General features: G+C 40.3%; 1 protein-coding gene across 1 annotated transcript in view; it reads right to left on the bottom strand.

Moving 5' to 3' along the window:
* LOC110158578 (neurexin-1-like) overlaps window positions 1–21,419 on the bottom strand; it is a 66,713-nt gene extending 45,294 nt beyond the window's left edge. The window contains exons 1-5 of the mRNA XM_055148809.1: window positions 21,289–21,419; window positions 20,832–21,213; window positions 19,613–19,803; window positions 18,903–19,076; window positions 18,623–18,742 (exon numbers count right to left, since the gene is read on the bottom strand). Coding sequence (XP_055004784.1) covers window positions 18,623–18,742; window positions 18,903–19,076; window positions 19,613–19,803; window positions 20,832–21,208 — 862 coding nt within the window. The 5' untranslated portion in view covers window positions 21,209–21,213; window positions 21,289–21,419. The remainder of the gene's footprint in view (window positions 1–18,622; window positions 18,743–18,902; window positions 19,077–19,612; window positions 19,804–20,831; window positions 21,214–21,288) is intronic.
* Between the last annotated feature and the right edge of the window lie 87 nt (window positions 21,420–21,506).

The raw sequence follows: 21,506 nt of genomic DNA, 5'->3' as shown, positions 1-21,506 counted from the left end.
ACTCCTGAAGCAGCTGACGGGTACCGGCGGGCCAAGCGTGCTGCAGCCCGTGCGGTTACGGAGGCAAAAACTCGGAGCTAGGAGGAGTTCAGAGAGGCCATGGAGGAGGACTATCGGACGGCCTCAAAGAGATTCTGGCAAACCGTCCAGCGCCTCAGGAGGGGGAAGCAGTTCTTCACCAACACTGTTTACAGTCGAGCTGCTGACCTCGACTGGGGATGTTGTCGGACGGTGGAAGGAATACTTTGAGGATCTCCTCAATCCCACCGTCACGTCTTCCGAGGAGGAAGCAGAGACTGGGGACCCAGAGGCGGACTCATCCATCACCCTGGCTGAAGTCACTGAGGTGGTTGGCAAGCTCCTTGGTGGCAAGGCTCCGGGGGTGGATGAGAGCCGTCCTGAGTACCTTACGTCTCTGGATGTTGTGGGGCTGTCTTGGTTGACACGTCTCTGCAGCATCGCGTGGCGGTCGGGGACAGTACCTCTGGACTGGCAAACCGGGGTGGTGGTCCCTCTGTATAAGAAGGGACCACCACACAAGGAGGGTGTGTTCCAATTATAGGGGAATCACACTCCTCAGCCTCCCCGGTAAGGTCTATTCCAGGGTACTGGAGAGGAGAATCCGTCTGATAGTCGAACCTCGGATTCAGGAGGAGCAGTGTGGTTTTCGTCCTGTCCCATAGGGTGCTCGAGGGTTCATGGGAGTTTGCCCAACCAGTCCACATGTGCTTTGTGGATCTGGAGAAGGCATTCGACCGTGTCCCTCGTGGTGTCCTGTGGGGGGTGCTCTGGGAGTATGGAGTCCGGGGCCCTTTGCTAAGGGCTGTCCAGTCCCTGTATGACCGGAGCAGGAGCTGTGTTCGCATTGCCAGCAGTAAGTCAAACCTGTTCCCGGTGAATGTTGGACTCCGCCAGGGCTGCCCTTTGTCACCGGTTCTGTTCATTGTTTATATGGACAGAATTTCTAGGCGCAGTCAGGGGCCGGAGGGGATCTGGTTTGGGGACCACAGGATCTCATCTCTGCTGTTCGCAGATGATGTTGTCCTGTTGGCTTCATCGAACCAGGACCTGCAACATGCACTGGGGTGGTTTGCAGCCAAGTGTGAAGCAGCGGGGATGAAGATCAGCTCCGAGGCCATGGTTCTCGACCGGAAAAAGGTGGCTTGCCCTCTCTGGGTGGGTGGAGAGTCTCTGCCTCATGTGGAGGAGTTCAAGTATCTTGTTCACGAGTGAGGGAAGGATGGAGCGTGAGATTGACAGGCGGATTGGTGCAGCGTCTGCAGTGATGCGGTCGTTGTGGTGAAGAGGGAGCTGAGTTGAAAGGCGAAGCTCTCGATTTACCGGTCAGTCTACGTTCCCACTCTCACCTATGGTCATGAGCTCTGGGTAATGACTGAAAGGACAAGATCGCGAATACAAGCGGTCGAAATGAGTTTCCTCCGCAGGGTGGCTGGGCGCTTCCTTAGAGATAGGGTGAGGAGTTCAGTCACACGGGAGGAGCTCAGAGTAGAGCCGCTGCTCCTTCACGTTGAGAGGAGCCAGTTGAGGTGGCTCGGGCATCTGTTCCAGATGCCTCCTGGACGCCTCCCTCGGGAGGTGTTCCGGGCATGTCCCACCGGGAGGAGGCCCCGGAGAAGACCCAGGACACGCTGGAGGCACTATGTCTCTTGGCTGGCCTGGGAACGCCTCGGGGTCCCCCCGGAAGAGCTGGAGGAAGTGTGTGTGGAAAGGGAAGTCTGGGAGTCCCTGCTCAGACTGCTGCCTCCGCGACCCGGTCCCGGATAAGCGGAAGAAAATGGATGGATGGATGGATAGTTACCTTTCATTCTGAAGTTATATTACAGTATTCGGAAGAAAAAAGCTGTCAAATTATGCAAAATCATACACCTTCTACTTGCTTGCACATTTTTTCCTCCATTACTTTTCCCTCCGTTACCATGACCTTTCTTAATAAAATTAAAAATCTCATTACTCAAAAAGTAAGTGGTTTTTCAACCTAATCTTGTACCATATGGTAGAAAACTATATGAAGCAAATATTCAAACCAGTTTGTTAAGGATATGTAAGTGAGAACCGGTAGTTAACTCTGTTTGTATTTATTGCCCAAAAAGTGCTGCATATTTCATTCCCTCCGTTACCGACATGAGTTTTTAAATTTTTTGTCAACAATTTGAAAGAATATCGCAGGGTTAACTTTACCCTGTTGGAGTGTTAACTCTTTCCTACTTATTTCAATAGTCCCTCTAGTTTCTGAATAAGAGCTATTTGAATGTAAAAAATCTTCCCCTGTTTCCCTCCGGACAGGACTGGACCCACAAGCAGTTAGGCATAAGTGTGTAGGTCTGGTCAATTGTACAAAAGGGGGAGGGGTGCAAAAATGTTAGGTATTTGCTATTATTTGATGACTTGGGAGTGCAGTACGATTTATGATGATAAAATATGAAATATCTTTTCTATGTTTATTCCTACACTGCAAAAAGTAATATCTAAGTAAATTCAAATTACTCAAATTAAAAAAGATTTAACAAGATTTGAATTAATTTCACTTGACAAGTAAAATGGAATTTGGAAACCAAAGGAATTTTTTTTCTCCGTTAATTCAAACAGCATATGCTTTAGTTTCTTATTTTAGTAGTACAAAGAGTTGTTGTTTTTCTCACCTTCAGTGTAACTAGGTGTACTCCATTGGTAGATAATTTTACTTATGTGAAATTTACTCACATCAATATAATATGCTCTTAATTCAAGTAATTTTAACTTGGCAAGATTTCAGTTTTTTCACTTTGAATTTCCACTAAAGTAATCAATATTAACTATCTATCTATCTATCAGTCAATCTATCTGTATTGGATTAAAGATCATCCAACTCTTTAGCCAAAACACTAAAATAAAAGCATTATATTTCCGTTATGTTATGATGTTTTATTGCACAAAAAACATGCATCTGTTCTTTTGGATAAAATACTTCACCTTATGGCATAAAACATATCTATCTCTCAGATGAATGTTCTGAAGTATAGTTTGAACATTCTGTTTTCATGGAGAGTTTGACGGTGTTGCTTTAAAACTGAGCATTGAGGCAAATTAAAGTCCTTCCTATTCCAGTGTCTTTGTGGCCAGCCACTTTAAAATAATAAGACATATAAATAGATATATGCTGCAAAACAGTTGTTATTTTTTTTACAGTTAAGAAAGTGGTTGTCACAATACTGACAATTTGATACATTATGATAAAAGCAACATTTCAAATAAAAGTGTTTCATTTTTTTATGGCCTGCTTAGTTTGAGGCACAATTGTTTACAGACTCTATAATGGTCTTCAGTCCAGAACAATCCAAGTGTTATAAATATTAAATTCGATTCACTTGAGTTTTATTTTGCCATTTGTTTTTAATGAGCATCCAGGCCCAGAACACACTCACAGCTGTTGTTGATGTTGACAGTGAAGTGACTGGATGTTATGAGTGCTCCACCGTGCACAGGCTGGTGTCCAAAATAAACGGTGGAAAACAACAATGGCGGCCCTGCTCTCTCCTCTCTTAAATACTTGATCAGAGAAGAGGAGGCATCATTTGAAGACTGGCTAAATGTACTGACAGCTGCAGTTGGGTGAATGGAGGGTCTACTTCTCTGTGACACAAGCTGAGCCCGATCCAGCCTCTCTCTGAAGGGCTCTGTGTGCACGCCTGCCTTTTATGATGTAAACTGAATGTAACCTTTATCCTCTCTCACACTGCGCCTGCAGTAGGGAGTGGGGAGCCCCGCCCGTCCCCCGGGAGCGTGCACAAACTGGGATTCATGTGGGGGCCTCAGCTGCTGCGTGGTCCGGGTGTCGATGATCAGAGCAGAGCAGAGCTGTGTGAGGAGGGCCAGCGGGACTGTCCCGCATCAGGGTGCATGGGCAGTCTGCTCCTTGTCCTGCTTTAACCAGTCCTGACGCATTAAAAATATCAATGTGATAGTGTGGTTAAGATCATGAGACTGTGTGTACATGCTCCTTGTGATTTAATCTATAAGCATAATAAGGCTGTAGGTTCAAAAATATAATAATCACACACACAGTTAAAGTTCCACAATGTATTTTTTTCTGGTGTCCACTACCTGTTTGTTTCCTTGAAGATGTTATTGCTTTGTCTAGACACAGTATGATATTAAAAGTTATCTCTCTTCATGGTGACCCCACCAGTCCGAGTTACAGGTCAGATCTGTGGAGAAACAACCCTTCTCACAGTGCAAGTAATAAAATCACCTGTAATCAAATTAATACGAGATGAGTAAGTGTAGAATTTCCATAGTATGCTATGAAAATTGTACAATTAATCTCTAAAGAGACACAAGGGTGGTGGAGAATCCAACAGAAAAGGTGTCACTTTAAAGAAGAGCTACTGTGCTTGTGTTTGCTATATAGGTATAATCTGCTCATATGTTATAATTTGATAATTTTAAATTGCAAATATTCAAAAAAATTACTTAATAAAAGAAACAGTCTGCTGACTTCTAAGATAGAAAATTGTGGTGCTCAATAGAGGCTGACGATGCCGTAAACGTCATCACAACAAAGAGCAGTGAAGTTGTTGGAAGCTCCAATGGATAGCTGCAGGTCAAGATTGGATTTTTTGTACCAAATGTCTACGCAGCCAAATCCCATATGTATCACCAATTAAGAAAATGAAATTGGAGAATGAAGTAGAGAGCAGTGGCCATATGCTGGTGGCAGTGAAAACAGGGCCTTGATAAGCAATATGGCATCTTGAAAATAAGCGATTAAAAATAGCTCAAACGTGCATGAATCATTCCAAATACAACTTTGGGTGAGTAAATGGTGAGAGGAAACAACTATAACATGGTTAAAAGCTCTAAAAAGTCGATTTTGAATAATACATCTGCTTTAAGTAGATTCTCACACTTAACATGTAACATGCTGCTCTCTTGGCAGCAGTGGTCAATAGAGCTTTGTACAGCAGTTCAAGATACGTACAATGCACGAGTACTACAGACACCTGCACATCCTGCTCTGTGTGCTTATGGCGCATATCAATCACTGGTCCTGGGCAAATGCAGGTCGTGCAATCACCTGGTTTAAACCATGTCTGTGCGCAAAATTATCAAATCTGAAACATTTCTATGACAATAAATGTATTCCATAATTTGCAAGGCATCCACCTGTGTGGGACCAAATGCAGTAGACTCCCATGAGACAAGAATATGAGCAGTGGTATATCAGGTGAGAGATGTAGTAGCGTACTGCCGGGACAGGTGGGAGCGAGTGCGACCAGGGGGAGAGCATTGGTCAGTGGGTCTGCTGTGGGATGGAGAGTGCATGAGATAGACACTAGTTTTCTGCATAGTTGGAGGCAAATGAATGGAAGAACGCAAAGAAAACTAAAAAGACTGATGTGTACAAGTGTGCACATGTGCACGGACTTATAGGGGTGTGCTCACGTGAGAGGGGCGCACGTGAGCGCGGAGTGTTCAGAACACAAACCCAGCCAGTTCTGTCATGGCCCATCCAAAATTCTGCATTCCTGGTGCCTTAAAAAGGTCATATAATTTTAAGAGTAATTAATAAACTACTTATATTTTGGTCACACTCTTTAATTAGTCTCTAGGATTGTAACCAACTGCCATCAGATGGAGTTCCATGATTTTCTTTGTTCTGTTTTTGCAATTTTGCCTTTGTTAATATTGCTGTAACAGTATGAAAATAGCACTAATGTTCAGCCCTATTCTGAGCTAATGACATTTTGAATACAATACTAAAATTCGGCTCTTTTACAGATGTGTATTTTTGCAAGTAGAAATGTGAGGGTCTTGTTTCTGATGCAATGGCCCCTCAGTGGATTTCCTCAGTTCTGCAGTGCACAGGCCTCTGCCCATGCAGCTCTTATCTGAGTTATTATGAAGTGCCTATGGCTGTTTGAATCGGTCATCTCACCAGCGCTATTTCACCCTCTCTGTGTGTGCTCTTTAAAGAAAATCCTTCTCTTTTATTGTTTGTGGTACTGCTTTAAAGTATTTTGTTTCAGTATACCTCTGACACAGATGAGGAAAACTGTGTCTATGGATTTCTTTTAGTAAAGTGTCATTATTTTTATATCTACATGTTAGTCACTTCACGTATTATTAGATTTAGTAACATTTTAACAGCATTTTGCTGAAATTACCAAACAAAGACATGGTTAAAGAAAAACAAAGGGATTACTAAATGAGTAATATAATCTGGAAAAAACAACCTCTCCATCAACCAGGACCTCAGGAGGAACAACAACACGTTTGATGATAGTGAGGTCTCAATTTTAGCAAATTTTAGTTTGAGTGATGGGTCAAGAGGCAATCATTGTCAAAACAGAAATAGAAAAAAAACAAAACAAAACACCTTGGCTAAAAACAAACAGATGGACTACAGCAGAGGTTAAGAGGCACTAGCCCAATAGTTCAAATGAAATCAAAATCACTTTATTTGTCCCCAAGAGGCAATTTAAGCAAATAGAGCAGTAAAATACAATAATAATAGAAAAGCTCAAAGAAAAGTTTCAAAAGAGCTCAACAGAGAGAGTCATCAGATCCAGTGTCAGGGCAGTTTGAGATGAGTAACAGCCCTCAGGACAAAAGTGTCCCTCATCTGTGCCCTCTGTGTCCTGCAGCATCACAGCAGCCTCCAGGGGGCACCAGGTGAGCTCTAGAGACACAACAGGAAAGCCTCTCAGCCGCTCTCTCACTCTTCTCCGTTGTTTTGGTCGATGATGAGATGGGCTATTCCCTCAAAGTGTTTTCTCTGGAACATCTACTGCCATGTTTGTTGTAGAAAGCCCAATGCATTGTTGTAAATAGTGTGTAGCATGTCAGAGCTAACAGGATCGCCATAAGATACAGGAAAAACAAAAGGCTCAAATTACAACACCGAGTAGTCCTTAATTTCTGCCCTTAACTGTACAAGCTGCACTTTTTAACCATTTGACCACTTTTTATAACATCAACGATAATTTAGATAATTTAGACTCAAATTTATCTAAACCTTTACATGAAATTATCATATAAACTAATTTCAAAGACAAATTATGTTCCAACATTTGAGTTTCTAACCTAAATAACCCTATTATGAACTCACTGCTGCTTGCAAAATACACACACTGAAAACCACCCCTGACACTTAACCCTATGCTGAGCTCTAACTACTGTATTGTCTAACACTGTAAATTATAATGGCTGCCTTCTCGGGTTAATCTGCTCTCTTCTTTATGTGAGTGTTGAGTGAGTGTTGTGATGTGCTTTGTCTGATGAGAGGGAAGTGGTGAGTTTAATTGTCACATCTGTATCATGAACGTTGACGTGTCTGCTTGAGTATGTTGTCAATGAATCAACGCGGAGCCTGTTAGGATTTAACAAAGCTTAAATGTAATACAATGTGGGAGAATGACACTTAAATCACACAATGAGTTTTTTATGAGTCCTCCCCTTTAATGCCTGTCACTGCCACGGCAATAAAACATCTGCCAGACAAAAATTAAACCTCCCCAGTCAAGTATTTAAGTTATTCAGTGTTATTGAATAAACTTATATAATGCAAAACGAGGCAGTTGGGAAAAGTGATTTACCTTAACAATTATGTGCATGTCACTTCCCTTTAGTCGGCAGGAATACTGATGAATATTACAAAGAACAAAAAATAAGATGGGGGATTTCGGAGAACGGAAATTTTCTGAGCACTATAACGCAAGACAGTACAATACAGGATTACTCAAGGATGCATGAATCACTCAAAATACAACTCTGAGTAAGCTACTGATGACCACAAACCATTTTAACAGCTCATAGTAGTGGGTTTTGCATGCCTCCTTTAATATTAATATAAATAAACTTAACACTTGGGCTGTGTACATTCTGATCAGTCACTTAACTTGCCATTACTCAAGACAAACATAATTTTATGGCATATGACTATTTTCTATATGCAAACCCTTGGAGGAATACTAAGGTGTGTTTTTAATCCAGAAATGAACTTTTGTGGAACTCTAAGCTTTCTGTGTGAACATGTAAAACTGTACAAATAACATAAATATTCATCATTATAAAATCTAACATGTCTACAACTATAAATGATCTAAAGCTTTAATCCATAAGTAGGTTTTATGTTATACAATTTTCTAGCAGCCACTCATAGTTAAAGCAAATGATTTTCCTTTGGATTTTAAAGAGGCGAGAGTCCTGGGATGTCATTAGGCTGTGCTCTTTCTAATTAGAGTTTTGCACAAGGTCAGAGGAGCTATTACAGGGCTATTTACATTCATCGTACATCACACCAACTCATACATACCCACATACCCAGACACCACATCCAAATGTTTAAAACACAAAATGTCTGCTTGGTGATGGGAGTGGCTGAACCTTCCACAAAAACGCAGCATTTTAGACTAAGTGAAAGCGTGTGTGACAGTGGTTTGGATATTTCTCTTCTCGCGGCTCTTACTGTGCGACATTGGTGAAAGATTGAACACTCTACAGTCCGAAGTGTATTATAGTCATAAGAGGCCGTGACTAATCATGAAATAACCTGTCGCGTATTGGAGGGAAACTGGCAGAATGGCTCAGAAATTTTCCTAAATCTGTTAAACATAGCTTAGCTCAGTGCTAGTGTAGTTGAATGCTAATAAGATATCAGGCTGCATTAAATGATGGTGAGAGGTGACACGCTGCCCAGGTGGCACAAGGTCACGGGAGATGTGTTTTCATAATGAGAAGGTCCATTGTAGAAAAGAACACGGCTTAATTTCTCATGTTGTGAGACTAATGAATGTGCAAAACAAAGAGCATCACATTCCATTTCAGGTACAAAGAAATACAGTACCCGATAACGGATTACCCCAATTAAAAAAAAAAAAAAAAGAATGGAGAAGTATAGTACCACTGAACTGTTAACAGCTAATTAGATTATATGCAATGCCTTTCTATTGTTATACATGTTTATGCTGTTTGCTGTTTATTAATTGTGCATGTTACTTTTCTGGTGGGAGGTATACCACCTGCTAGTCTCCATGGAGATATTATTACTTTAAACGTGTCTATCTTGCATTAATTCAGTTACAGGTGTTCACATTCTCCTCTTCAGATCTGAAGTGTACTTGACCTGGTCGGGTTGTGTGCTTGTACAGTATCTATGTTTTGAGATGCGTTCAATGTCATATTGTGAAATATTCCAGGCACAACAATAAACATCTCCATGGAGAAACAGATGGTGGACCCTGCATTAGAGCAGCTTTAACAGGGACAGTGTATTCATATTTTTTAATGATAGGTCTGGATTTATAAAGGAATTCAGACTCCAGTGTTTGATTAAATGTTGCTATCTGTCATATATTACTAAATGGAAACTTTACTTTAATTTTTTTTAAGATTCACTTTGATACAGGTGCTAATACATGAGCTTGCTATGCTGTTAGATGATTTAAAAAAAAAAAATTACTTGTTTTAACCTAACATTGCAATGTGATCATAATTAGATGTTAGTCAGTGTCAAGATGCAAACTCCAGCTCAGAAAGCCCTTCCTGAAAGCTGCATCAGGGGCTTTCCTAACCAAACAAGAGTCGTAATTTGTAGTGGACGCTTTAGAGAAAATGTCTTGTGAGGTGAACTGCGCAAATAGAAAACTACTGTTGAACCAAATGAATAGAGCCTGCACACTGATTTACAATACCAGCGGAAGTGGTGACTTGCTGCTTGATGTCTCATGGCATTTTGCCTTTATTTAATGGTGGCAGTAAAGATACGCACAGAAAAGGGAAAGCTGCTAGATTAGATGGCGAGCGGCCAGGATCAAATGGGGCACTGCACTTATATGAACTCCCAGCACTCTGAGCTGAGCGTCACAGAGAGTCATACAAGTCTCACTCATATACACTAAACCAATTATGTTCATAAATGCAGGCTAATTATTTTTGTGGTGAATGAAACACACTTGGAGCCATTATTTATTTATGTATTTATGTAACTTTTCTAGTAGAGGATGTGCCACCTATAACTGTCTCCTTGAGATCTTATTGCTTTGCCAAGAATATTCCCTAGTATGGCATTAAACTACACAGAGACAAAAAGACAGCAAGAATTTCAGAAAAACGTACAGGTCAGAATAGCGGAGTGCATAAATGTATATTTTTTAAAATATTTTGAGCAATAAAAAACAACTCTAATTAAATAAATTAGAGAGAGATGTTTAATGCCTTACTGTGACACATTTCAGGCCATGCAATAAATTCACCACAGAGACAAGTGAATAGCGCACCCTTCACCCAAAAACAAGTAAGGACCTCCTATTGACTTTTCACCACTCTCAGTCATGAAAACTATTAACGCATTTCAATAAAGTACTTGTATGTTATTAGTCGAGAAAAGACACTCCATAGACCCATCTGTGGTGATCAATGCAGAACAACTGTGATTTCAATATGAGTTTCTACAAGGACAATGAAGCCAAAGTAAGTCAAGAGGGTTTTATCCTTCCGGAGCCAGAGTTTCTTTCTTTCTGTGTAAATGTCACAAAAATTCAACTGCAGCCCAAAAGGGTAAAACACTGTTGAGCACCGCGCCTTTGTGGTCAATTCAAATGGAGGACAGACTTTCATTTCTTATCTCCTTTCCACTCTACTGAACATTTAAAATATTATATTAGAATCTTTTCTTTTCAGAGAATACAACTTACAAGTATTATAGAATAGTTTCTTATGTCTACTTCTGGTTAACCTCTAAAATGACCCTGCCTGAATTAAATGGTTCCAGTGTCTCCATAATGTATCTTAAGGGAGCCCAGTGCATCCGGCTGACTCACACAGAGCACATATTTGTCATTTATGATATTCACAGTGATTTGCATTTGGCAAATTTAAAGTTGCAATGTGTCAGTGATTTATTGCTTAATGGATAAATAAGCATATGTCTAAGTCACGTTATATGATATGTGAGATGGTGTGGTTGTGTGTGTTATGCAATCCATAGTCAGCCAGATACAGTGACCATGTAGGAGAGAAGAAGAGAGAGAGAGAGAGGGGCAGAGAGAAATATGGCTGCATATGGATGCATTATAAGTTGACTGCAATAATCAATTAATAAATTCATTACAAACAACATGGGGTCAATAAAGGCACATGTAAGCCTTGTTTCCACTGGTTCACTTTGGAGTGGATCAGTATGGGCCGAAAGTGTCTCCACTATCTAAAGTGAGTGAACTGTAGAGCCGTTTGAGGAGGGACTAGCTCCCAGCAGGGTCTGGGGCCATGTACGGATCAAGGTGTGGTTAAAGACCAAACTAGATGACTGGACAAGAGAGAACGCAGAGTCAGGCAAAAACAAGATGGCAAAAAGCAGATATAATCATACAATAATAATTTCTCATGCTGACATGATCTTGTGAAAAACCTCTGCATTTGCCATTATGGCAACTTAAATGTTGAGCCGACATGTTCTACATAACACACAAACAAAGCTAGCACGATTGCAACAGCTGCTTCCTGTTTGTGGATGCATGCCGCTCTAGTATAGAGATCAAACATATTATATTTCCAGTGCATAATGCATCTAACATGAGTCAAATACACTGCATTACAAAAAGAGACATTAAAATGTATCTTTAAAAGCTTACTCCATCATCAGCTTTTCTGAAATAAATGCAGAAAAATCTGAATCTTGACCGGAAGATAAAAAGTTTTGTGTTTACACTTGCTTTAGCTTCATCTCACAGAGGCCCAAACTTGGAATTGGCTATACAATTATAAATATAGGTAATATAAGTTATGTTTCGGTGACGTCAATGTCTCACAGGAAAGAGCCCTACCCCTGGACCTGGAGCCCTCCTCTGGGCATGGAGATGCATCTCTGCTGGAAGGAGACGCACCAAACAGTCCTGCTCCAAGGCGACCCCAAGTGAACCATGCCAGGGTAAAAGAGGCTATACAGAATACTTTTAACATTTTTTACACTGTTTTACATTATCAATTATTTCTGGTGGTGAAAACAAATAAATACATAGAGCAGTGTAAGATCCTTAAACATATATCTAGATGACTACACTTTCTGCTTATTTAAGGCAGTGTTACAAAACAGAAGGAGACCTATTGAAGGGTGCCCTCCCTATGTGCTTAGTGTTAATTTAAGAAAATGCATTTTACGCATGGTTTAGTTGTAGGTGATTACGTTATTATGTAAGTCTGAAAATGCTTTAACTTTGCATTGCTAAAGATTTAAGAGGCTTGGACCAAATTTACATGCTATTTTTATTACGGTACATATTATTATATTTATTCATTCATTCAGGCAGGTCTCCATAAATGAGCAAATTTGTGTAGCAGAATAAATTTTAGTAAAGTGGTCAGGACTGTGAAGTAAAAATCACTCGGGGAGGTCCATAGCTTTCTTCAACAATAGATTCATTTCTGAGGCAACAATTGCCAATCAAAGGGACTGTTTTTCTTTCAGATTTTTTCAGAAAATAATTACAGGCAAAAAAAAATATTAAGCTATGATTACATAATTATAATGGTGAGCTGTCCAAATTGATTACTATTTATTTATGTTATACCTGGTAAGCATGTGCACATTTTAGATCACTCACACAATGTAACCTTATATGGCACCTGTTTTCATAGAACAATTGTTTGGACTATACAAAATGCATAGAAAATTGTATTTATACCCAAAATGATAAAAGGCCAATAAAAAGATTTCCTGTGGGTTTCAATGTTATAAAAAGCAATATTTTTTCTTGGGCATGGCTCCTGAGGCGAGAGATTAAGTGTGGCGGCCGATCCTGGATAATCCCGGTGGCGTTTGGGACTCATAAGTCGGAATGACTCCACCTGTGGTGAAGGTCAAGGCAAAATGGACCATGATACAGCAAAATGCTGAGCCCTGTAGTTTAATTAATAGTTTAATGGTGTAATTAATGGTGTAATGGCATTTTAGGAGTTAACATCAACTGTTCTGCAATGTGTGCTCAAACAAAATGCATGCTTATATGTGCATTTAGATTCCCAATTAGCTTTACTGATAGACATTTGTCGTTCAGTATTATATTCCATTAAATTACCTTACCTGTATTTATCTAAGAACATCTTTATTTGTTACTATTTGAAGTGAGCAGAAGGCCACAATATAGTAAAATACAGGAGTAGAGTAGCATTTGAAACATTACCGGTAAAAGTAGAAAATGTACCAAATGACACAAGCATAACAAATAGTAGTAGTAGTAGTAGTAGTAGTAGTAGTAGTAGTAGTAGTAGTAGTAGTAGTAGTAGTAGTAGTAGTAGTAGTAGTAGCAGTAGTAGTCGTAATTATTCACTTTGAAGATGCACATCATCTAGATTTATAATTGGTAAAACTGTTCTGAACTTGAACACCTGTTTGTTACAGGGACAATATTTAATGTGACAGAAGCTAAACTTCAAGCAGTGGCATTGTCACTTTTGACACAGTAAATAGAAATGTATGTGCACAGTTTATAAGCCAACATATAAAGAGAAGAAAGGAGTGCTCCTGTCTAGAGCTGCTGTACTTTACTGTGTGCCTGCAGGCTAAAAACACAACAGTCTGTCTTTCTTCAACACAAATTAAACTATTCAGAGGCCATGCTGACTCTCAGAGCCAAGCGGGTCCCGTCCCACTGCCTGCTGCTGTGCTGTATTTTCTATGTTACATAAAGGGTGTCAGATGCATGTAGCATGTACGCGTCAGGTGTGTGGGGGCATTCGTGATTTCAGGAGGAGTAGGGAAGACGAGGAATCTATGAGAAATGGCTTCCAATTAAGTGCCTACGTTTCTCTGGGTATCTGGTTGGTTCTGACACATCTGTCTCCATAAAGAGCAGTGAATTAAAGTGATTTTGCTGCCATATAGCACTGTGCAAAAGCCTTAGACAGGTCTGGTGAATGAACAAAGAAAGATATATAAATGTGTAAGAATACTGTACAACAAGAAAAGGGAATGAATATATAAGCACTGAGACAGAACTGGCACTGCAGGTGATGAGCCCTTAGAATAGTAAGGTAATAAAACATGATGATTCGTTCTTTGTGGAAAGTCGGTATCTTCTGTCCATATCTTATTCAAATGGCACAAAATCCCTCATCATTATTAATCGTATTGGCAATGACTCACCAGTGACCTTTTACCTTAAGAGTAAATACATCATTATTGCAAAGGTGCATGACTTTACAATAACCTTTCTGATGGATGTTTCAACACCTGCTCGTCTCCATGGACTGCCTTATCTTGTATTTATGCTATTATTTCTTGTTAACACTTTATAATGAGTACCTTTTAATGATCCTTAATAAAAGATTAACAAAAACTAATTTCATAATGAACAGTTTATTAAGAATGACTTAGGTTTAGCAACTACTTCATTAAAACACTATCTGCATGTCTTATTACTGCAAAAAAACAAAACAAAAACAAAACAAAACAAAAAAAAACACCTGTAACTTGTCCTGGTTGTATCACTTCTTGTCTCCAAGTAGATAAATGAGTTAAATGCCATACTGTGGAACATTGCAGGCAAAGCAACAACATCACCATGGACAGGTGCGTGGCAAACACTGCATTAGAAAAGTTCCCTAGTGCACCTTTTCCAGCATTTCTGTCATCTCACTAGAAACTGCACAGTACAGTGTGGTTTATTTCTCTCTGTTTGCAATGATCACAATACGCAGTCGACATCAAATGACTTCAGATGACAAAGGCAAGTGAGACAGCCTTGGGCACTGAGAAGAAAAAATGTGAGTGCTGAAAATACAGTGTAAATGGCTTCGTGTTTGAGAAATGGTGCAACAACTCAACTGGGACAATCAATATATTTTAGCATCACGTTTGAACAGCAATCTTTTTTTCTCTAGCGTTATTTACCATCTGCAGTGCCCATGATGACAGGGGGTCCCCATAGGTTACACTGCTGTCAGAATTGCACTGAGGGGATATAAAAACAAATCTACATATGTGGCACAGAGGTAGAGGAGGAATAGGGCCGCATAATGAGCAGTAAAAGCTAGGGTTAAGCAGTTATTACACCTCCCATATGTTTACAGCGAGATGCTCAAAAAGTCATTATATCTAAAGGGACCCATGATGAGAAGGGGACTGGGAGGTAATTAGACCGTGTGTATGATGCAAGCTCCAATATACAGGGGGAAATTGAGAAAACAACCTGTGTTTATTTACATATAGAAAGGTTCACAGTTTCTAATGAAGGTAGATTTTCATTATGGATGTATTACCAATGAGTCGATATAGTGAGAATTTTTTGCTGATGTAACATTTCGGTGAATGGCGTATTCTGGTGGAAGGTCACAGGTTACAGGTCAGATCAGTGGAGACTGGAGAGGTGACCCCACTCATTAGACTGATTCATAAGCCGGTTTTACTTCGTTTCACTTCATACAGACCATCTGACCTTGCAGTGTTAGATTTCGTTCGCTCGGTGGTAGGTGGGTACTTTTTATCATTTAACCAGTTGCTGCTATTTGATAGTCATGTATGTAATGCACCACTAACGGAGCTAACTGGTATATTTACCTTTTCCCAAATCCCGTAGGAAGAAGGGCAATAACGTCTTTCCCCTTGATAAAATTCACAAAACATTCTCTTTATTCCAGCTTTAAATCCTCGATCTCAGGAATCGTTGACAACACTGAATATATGGCTCTTCGCTGATTGGCTGGTGCCCGAACATACACTTTCGGGGTTTTTGCGAACCGTCGCTGCAGAGAAATTAAATAGAGTGGAGGTACTAGGTGGCGCCAGTCTGGGTATCCACTCATAGTAAGGATGTAAGAAACCACCAGTAAAGGTACCTTTAACTTTGCTCACATCACAGTCACATATTATAGTACATCAGTTTTTATAAGCTATTACAATAATGATGTTTAAATAACAGTAGCAACTAGTAATAGCTTTTGTAGTAAATGTAGAAAAAGTAATTAGTATTCTCTTATGTATTTATTTATGTATTATTAAAGTAAGGATCAAATTAATACTTTTTTTCATAGTGCTAAACGTGTGTCACTGTACTTTTAATGAGTACAGATGGAGAGAAACAATAAGCCTGTGAGTTTGGTGCAGTCCCCATGCCGGCTGATTGTCTAATACCTAAAAACCACAGCTCACCGTTGTAATCCCAACAGTTACAAAACATGATGCATAAAAGTGTGTTGTTGGATACATGTCTCATTTTTCATTTGCGGTGATGATTTGGATGATGGCTGGATGTGAAACATGAGACTTGTTATTTCCGCCGAGCTGAGCTGATGTATTGGTTTGACCTTTGAGAGCGGCCAGCCATGCCATTACCTCTGCTATGATTGAGAGTCCCCACATACACAGCTTGATGAAAACCAAAAAATCTGCAGCCGAATTGCCTTTTTCTCAAAGACGTACAATATCAGTTTAATAAAAATAGAAAAGAACAATATTTTACTAGAGAAATGTACATCATTATTAGGCAAAGACAACATCAGCATGCAGCATCTTCTTTGAACATGCCTTGGTTTCTGACAACAAAACATCAATGCAAACACACTTATGTCTGCAGCTCTGCTCTCAAAGTTTAGCCCTGGGCAGCCATTTGACAAAACAGTCTGAAAGTCTGCTTCACTCAGAGTAAGGCATGAGTGAAGTGTGAAAACGCAAGCAGGTTTAAAGTCAGTTTATAGTTAAATACAGTGTAACGTTTGTGTGGTTTATTCTAGCCAATAGATTATGACAATAGAGGTATGAATGGCACAAATTTTCTCTTCATCATAGGAGGAAAAATGGAAAAGCATAAATAGACTTGATGGTATTGAGATTTAAAAAAAAAAAAAAAAAGTGTTGCCAATGTAACCATGAGAAAATAATTCTGAATTCTGAATTCAACTATTGCTATATCAGGTGATGTCTCATTTAGTTAGTTTATTTATTTAATGAAACAGGGACAGTGCACATACATACATTATATACATTAACTTTAACAGGGGAGATGCATTGTTCCAGGTTGTAGCACTAGTGCTAATTTCCACCTGTAGTCCCTGGGCAAGTGAATTGATTGATTGTATTTAACTGACCTTAGCTTTCAGGTATCAGCTATTTTGTGCAATTTAAAAATGTGGTGTGATCCAATGAATGTTATTTCTGATTAAAAGGTCCAATAATAAACAAAACATCGTAGTATTTTGCATACGACCTGTATAATAGGTAAGTGGTTGAGACACAAAACAGGCAAATGGTCATTAAGAGACGCCTGATTGCTAAAGGGCCAACATGACTGCATGGCTCACTAATTCTGTGCTCTGTCCAGTGCATTGTCCTATTGATCACGTCTGAAGCCAGAAGCAGCTTGAAACAGCACAATGTACATTTTATCTGTGGCTTATGGTCTTGGGACAGTAAGGGATGTAATAGATAAAGACTACAGAGGGCAAAGTATTGATTTTTATATAAGATCAATGCATTAGAGCAGTGAGCACATTCAGCTGTGTGTCCAAGTGTGTGTTTAAGTCCTCAGTACCACAACGACATAATGAGAAACCCTACAACTAATAAGCAGGGAAAGCACCTTTTAACAGCTCAGGCAGATCACTGCTGAGATCCTTGTATTACTTAACAACTCGTCGGCTCTTTCATTTGTTTGATTTAAACACATTAATCCGACAGTTGATCCAAATGTTGCTGGGATTGATTGATAAAATAAAATGAGATGATTCTTTGTTTTGCAAATATGAGCACATTGTCTCCCCATGAATCTTGTAGCTCTTTGTAACTAATGTCATTCCCATGGGAAACAATAGTGCAGAACAGCACATTTCAATAATGATTAGCACAGACAGAATGTTTGCACTTCTTCTAAATGGCTCTGTAGCGATGGAAGCTTAATTCTCCATGACTCCACTGGACCAGTGCGCTTAATGTTAATCTCCGCTATTGTAAGTATCAAAAGCTTCTAGAAAAAAGTCTGAAACTATTATGTCTGACAAAGAGAGCTTTTATAATGAAACCAGTAATCAGACTACTACCATTGGAAATACACTGCTAACAAGACATTTAGCATCTAATTATCTCCTCAAGTTAGACATAAATTACCCAGCATGGTGTATTTAGTACATATAATACTAAAATAAAACTAAATTGTAATTATTTACAATGAACATGGGTTTCAGCATTAAAATAATGTTATCTTTGCAAAATGTCTTTATTTTAGAATGGAAACATTTAAAATGTGGTATAATGTGGTAAGAGTTTTGTGTGTTTTAGCTCAAATAGTGCATGGGGGAATATTTGTGAAGGTCAGGCTTTAAACTGCAATAAAACTGATAACATCATGGGACAGAATGCACACAGCTAGGGCTTAGGGTACTGTGTGCTCTTGCACAACTCCTCTACCCCACTGGGATGGAAAAGATATTGGCTCTTTGACTGCTAAAATAGCACTAAAATGTGCTTTGATTTGAGGTGCTTTCATACACCATGTAGTATATCTTTTTATTTTATATTGTTTATAATGATTTTCTGTGTATTGTGTTGTGTGTGGTATTGACCCCCAGTGTACCCTTTCCAAAGAGGATCTGTCCTGTACCCCCTGAGAGCAGAGCAAAGTGAGGCTGTACTCACGGTCATTGCAGAAGGGCCCTCCATAGGTGGTCATGGTGCAGTCACAGGAGAAGCCCTCCCACAGCTGCAGACATACCCCCGAGTGGTGACATGAGTCCTCTGTGCAGGTAGTGCTGGGACCTGGGGATGTCAAAACTACCGTTACCATTACACATTTAACTATTCTCCAACCAGGACAAAGCATGATGCATTTATCAACTTGAGTTATGTCTCTTAATAAATGTGCTGTAATTAGCAGTCATTAGGGCTATTCAACATTTGGGCCTGTCCCATAGCTCACCTCCACAGCCGCGCTCCACCTCGCCCACTTTGTGAAGGGCATCTGCCAGCAGTTCAGGAAGCCTCCCATTCAGGTCCACAGAAGCCAGGCAGCCCTTGTACCCCTCTCGAGACGCTATGAGTCTTGGAAGGCTGCCGTACATGCTCTTCCCCACGCCACCAATGTACAGCTCACCTATGGAAAACAACACAATCACACAGGTTAAAGATTGAAAATGTATACTAGTATTTGCAGTCAAGTATGCATACTGTAGTAGATTCCAAAATTGCAAACTTATTATGATTCACATTTTTTTCCTTTTCATAACATTCATTAACATTTAATGACAGTATCTCATATACAGATGCAAGTAAAAAATAACTCATAATTCAGCAGTACTGAACTAAATCTTCCTTCATAAATAACTGTGTGACATTCTAACAGCTGGTTCTTTGCTTTCTGGGCTATTAGCAACTTCACAGTCCTGCTTATTGATGCAAGGACAGGGATTTACCACTGCGTTGTAAACCTTTCTTTCTTGTTGAAGGTGCACAAGCAAAAATCCACCGGTAATGCAGTTTGTTAATACATTATTATTGGTTAGTCTCTTATTACTCTGTCACACAAGTAAAGTGACATGTTTCTTAGCCTACACATGACCACCCGTCCATGAATTATTGATGACTAATGATACATTATTTACATGCGCTTGCATCCGGTCAAGCCTGTACCTTTTAAATCCAGGTTGCGGGCTCCATTGGCATGCTGGGTGACGGTGCGTGAGTCTATTTTCAGAATGTGCACATTGTTGTTGTCTCGGGAGATCACCACATTATGCCACTGGTTGTCATTGAGAGGCTTGTCAGAGTTCCCCTTCATTAGGGAAGGTCCATTCCCCAAGTCGAAAACATAGTGGATATAGCTGTAAAAGTATTGCAAAATTCAATATCAGGAAAAATAGCTGTCCTGTTTTATACTGCAGAAAAAATGTTTAAATGATTTAAGGGAGCTGTGTACAGCAAGTCAGATGTCGTTTTTCTATAGGACATGAACTGCAAGACTTGGCTTGAAAAGCAAAGAATTGTTGCTGCTGCCAAAGTGGTGCTAAACCCATTTTCTTGTATGCATAATTCACAATAATAGTTCTTTAAAAATTCCCTATGATGAGGCTAATTGGCATGTATGGTAATGTTGGGGGACTTTTCTTTGATCAGTGTAGTGCACTGTGAGCGACTAAACTTATCTGAAATTAATTTGTTTGAATCAAAGTTACTAAGCGACAGCCATGACAGAGCGTCTCGCCTTCACGTGGCATTGAGCCTGATCAGAGGTATGTCAGGGACACACAGCTGCTTTAGGCTCCACACAGACCTCCCACTGACTGATCGCTCACTCAGAACGGTCTGCAGCAACCTTGGCGCAGGGAAATGACTCTTGTTACTTCCTCTCCATCATTATTTACAGGTGCTTTCTGTGATTCTCTTTGCAGCAAACACAATGTGAACTGAATAAAACATCTGAGATATTTGTGAGGAGTCACGCTGCCAAGTGCTGTCATGCAGGTGACTGTGGGAGAAGGATGCTGGCTTTGGGCAGCGCTCATCTGCTGCTCCCAATCCTTTAACACAATTATTTATGATGAACAAATGATTGTGAATCTCCTTGTGTCTGTCTGCTCTGCTGCAGGCACACTAACTGAACACATGAATCACGATTAGACAATTTCAGAGAAGGAATATAAATGTTTGGATCCAGATGCCTCCTGTTTGCAAATACAAATGCTCTTTTAATGAAACTAAATATGGGATTAACATTTCAGTGCACATATCTTCATACTGCACTGCAGCTGTCTCCTTTTGTTGCCAAGCTTCATAATACTAAATATTTACTGTGTGCAATGTATACGCCTTTATTGAATGTGTGTGTGGCCAATAGAAAGATGTGTCTCACCCTTTGACTAGCTCCACCACAATGAAGTCGCTGCCATCTCCAGAGTTGTACAGAATGAGCCCGTCGGGACTGGTGGTTTTGAACTGAAAGAACAGGTGCATGGAGGCGTAGGCCTGTAAAGTGGAGAAGGCCAAGTAACTGGCTTGGGTGAGAAAAGTGACCGGGTTGGCCACAATGTGCCTCATTCCAAAGCGGGCGTTGAGTTCGCAGTAAGAGATGTCCCCGTTCTTGCACTGGTCCAGATAGTGCATGCCGTTGAAGGACAGTGACTGCAGGTGGCCGATAAAGTTGGACGGCATGACGGAGATGAAGCGCCTCTCGGTCATGATGCCCGTCTCTATGTTGTTAAACTCCAGACGAGTGTGGGCGCCAGTCATGTGACCTATCAGTACACAGCCAAGATAAACATCATATCTCAGCAGCTTTTGCCTCTATGCCTATTAATCATCGCCATTACCTTCCACAGTAACATTATCCACAGACAGCTGCAGATTCTTGCCTCGTCGCACCACCTTCACTGTGTGCCACTCATTGTCGTTGAGCTTCTCTCCCACCAGCAGGATCTCCGGTCCCTTACCTGAGAGCAGAGCGCAGCCAGTGACAATCACAGCTCATCAGCAGCACAGTCTCTGTCAATGGAGCCCTCCACACGAGAGCTGTAATCAGCACATGCAT

The sequence above is a fragment of the Boleophthalmus pectinirostris genome, unplaced genomic scaffold (genome assembly GCF_026225935.1).
Source record: "Boleophthalmus pectinirostris isolate CB_2022bp ecotype Guang Dong unplaced genomic scaffold, ASM2622593v1 HiC_scaffold_12, whole genome shotgun sequence".
Taxonomy (NCBI): domain Eukaryota; kingdom Metazoa; phylum Chordata; class Actinopteri; order Gobiiformes; family Gobiidae; genus Boleophthalmus; species Boleophthalmus pectinirostris.
The sequence above is the reverse complement of the archived record's forward strand: the minus strand, read 5'-3'. Positions and strand labels throughout refer to the sequence as shown.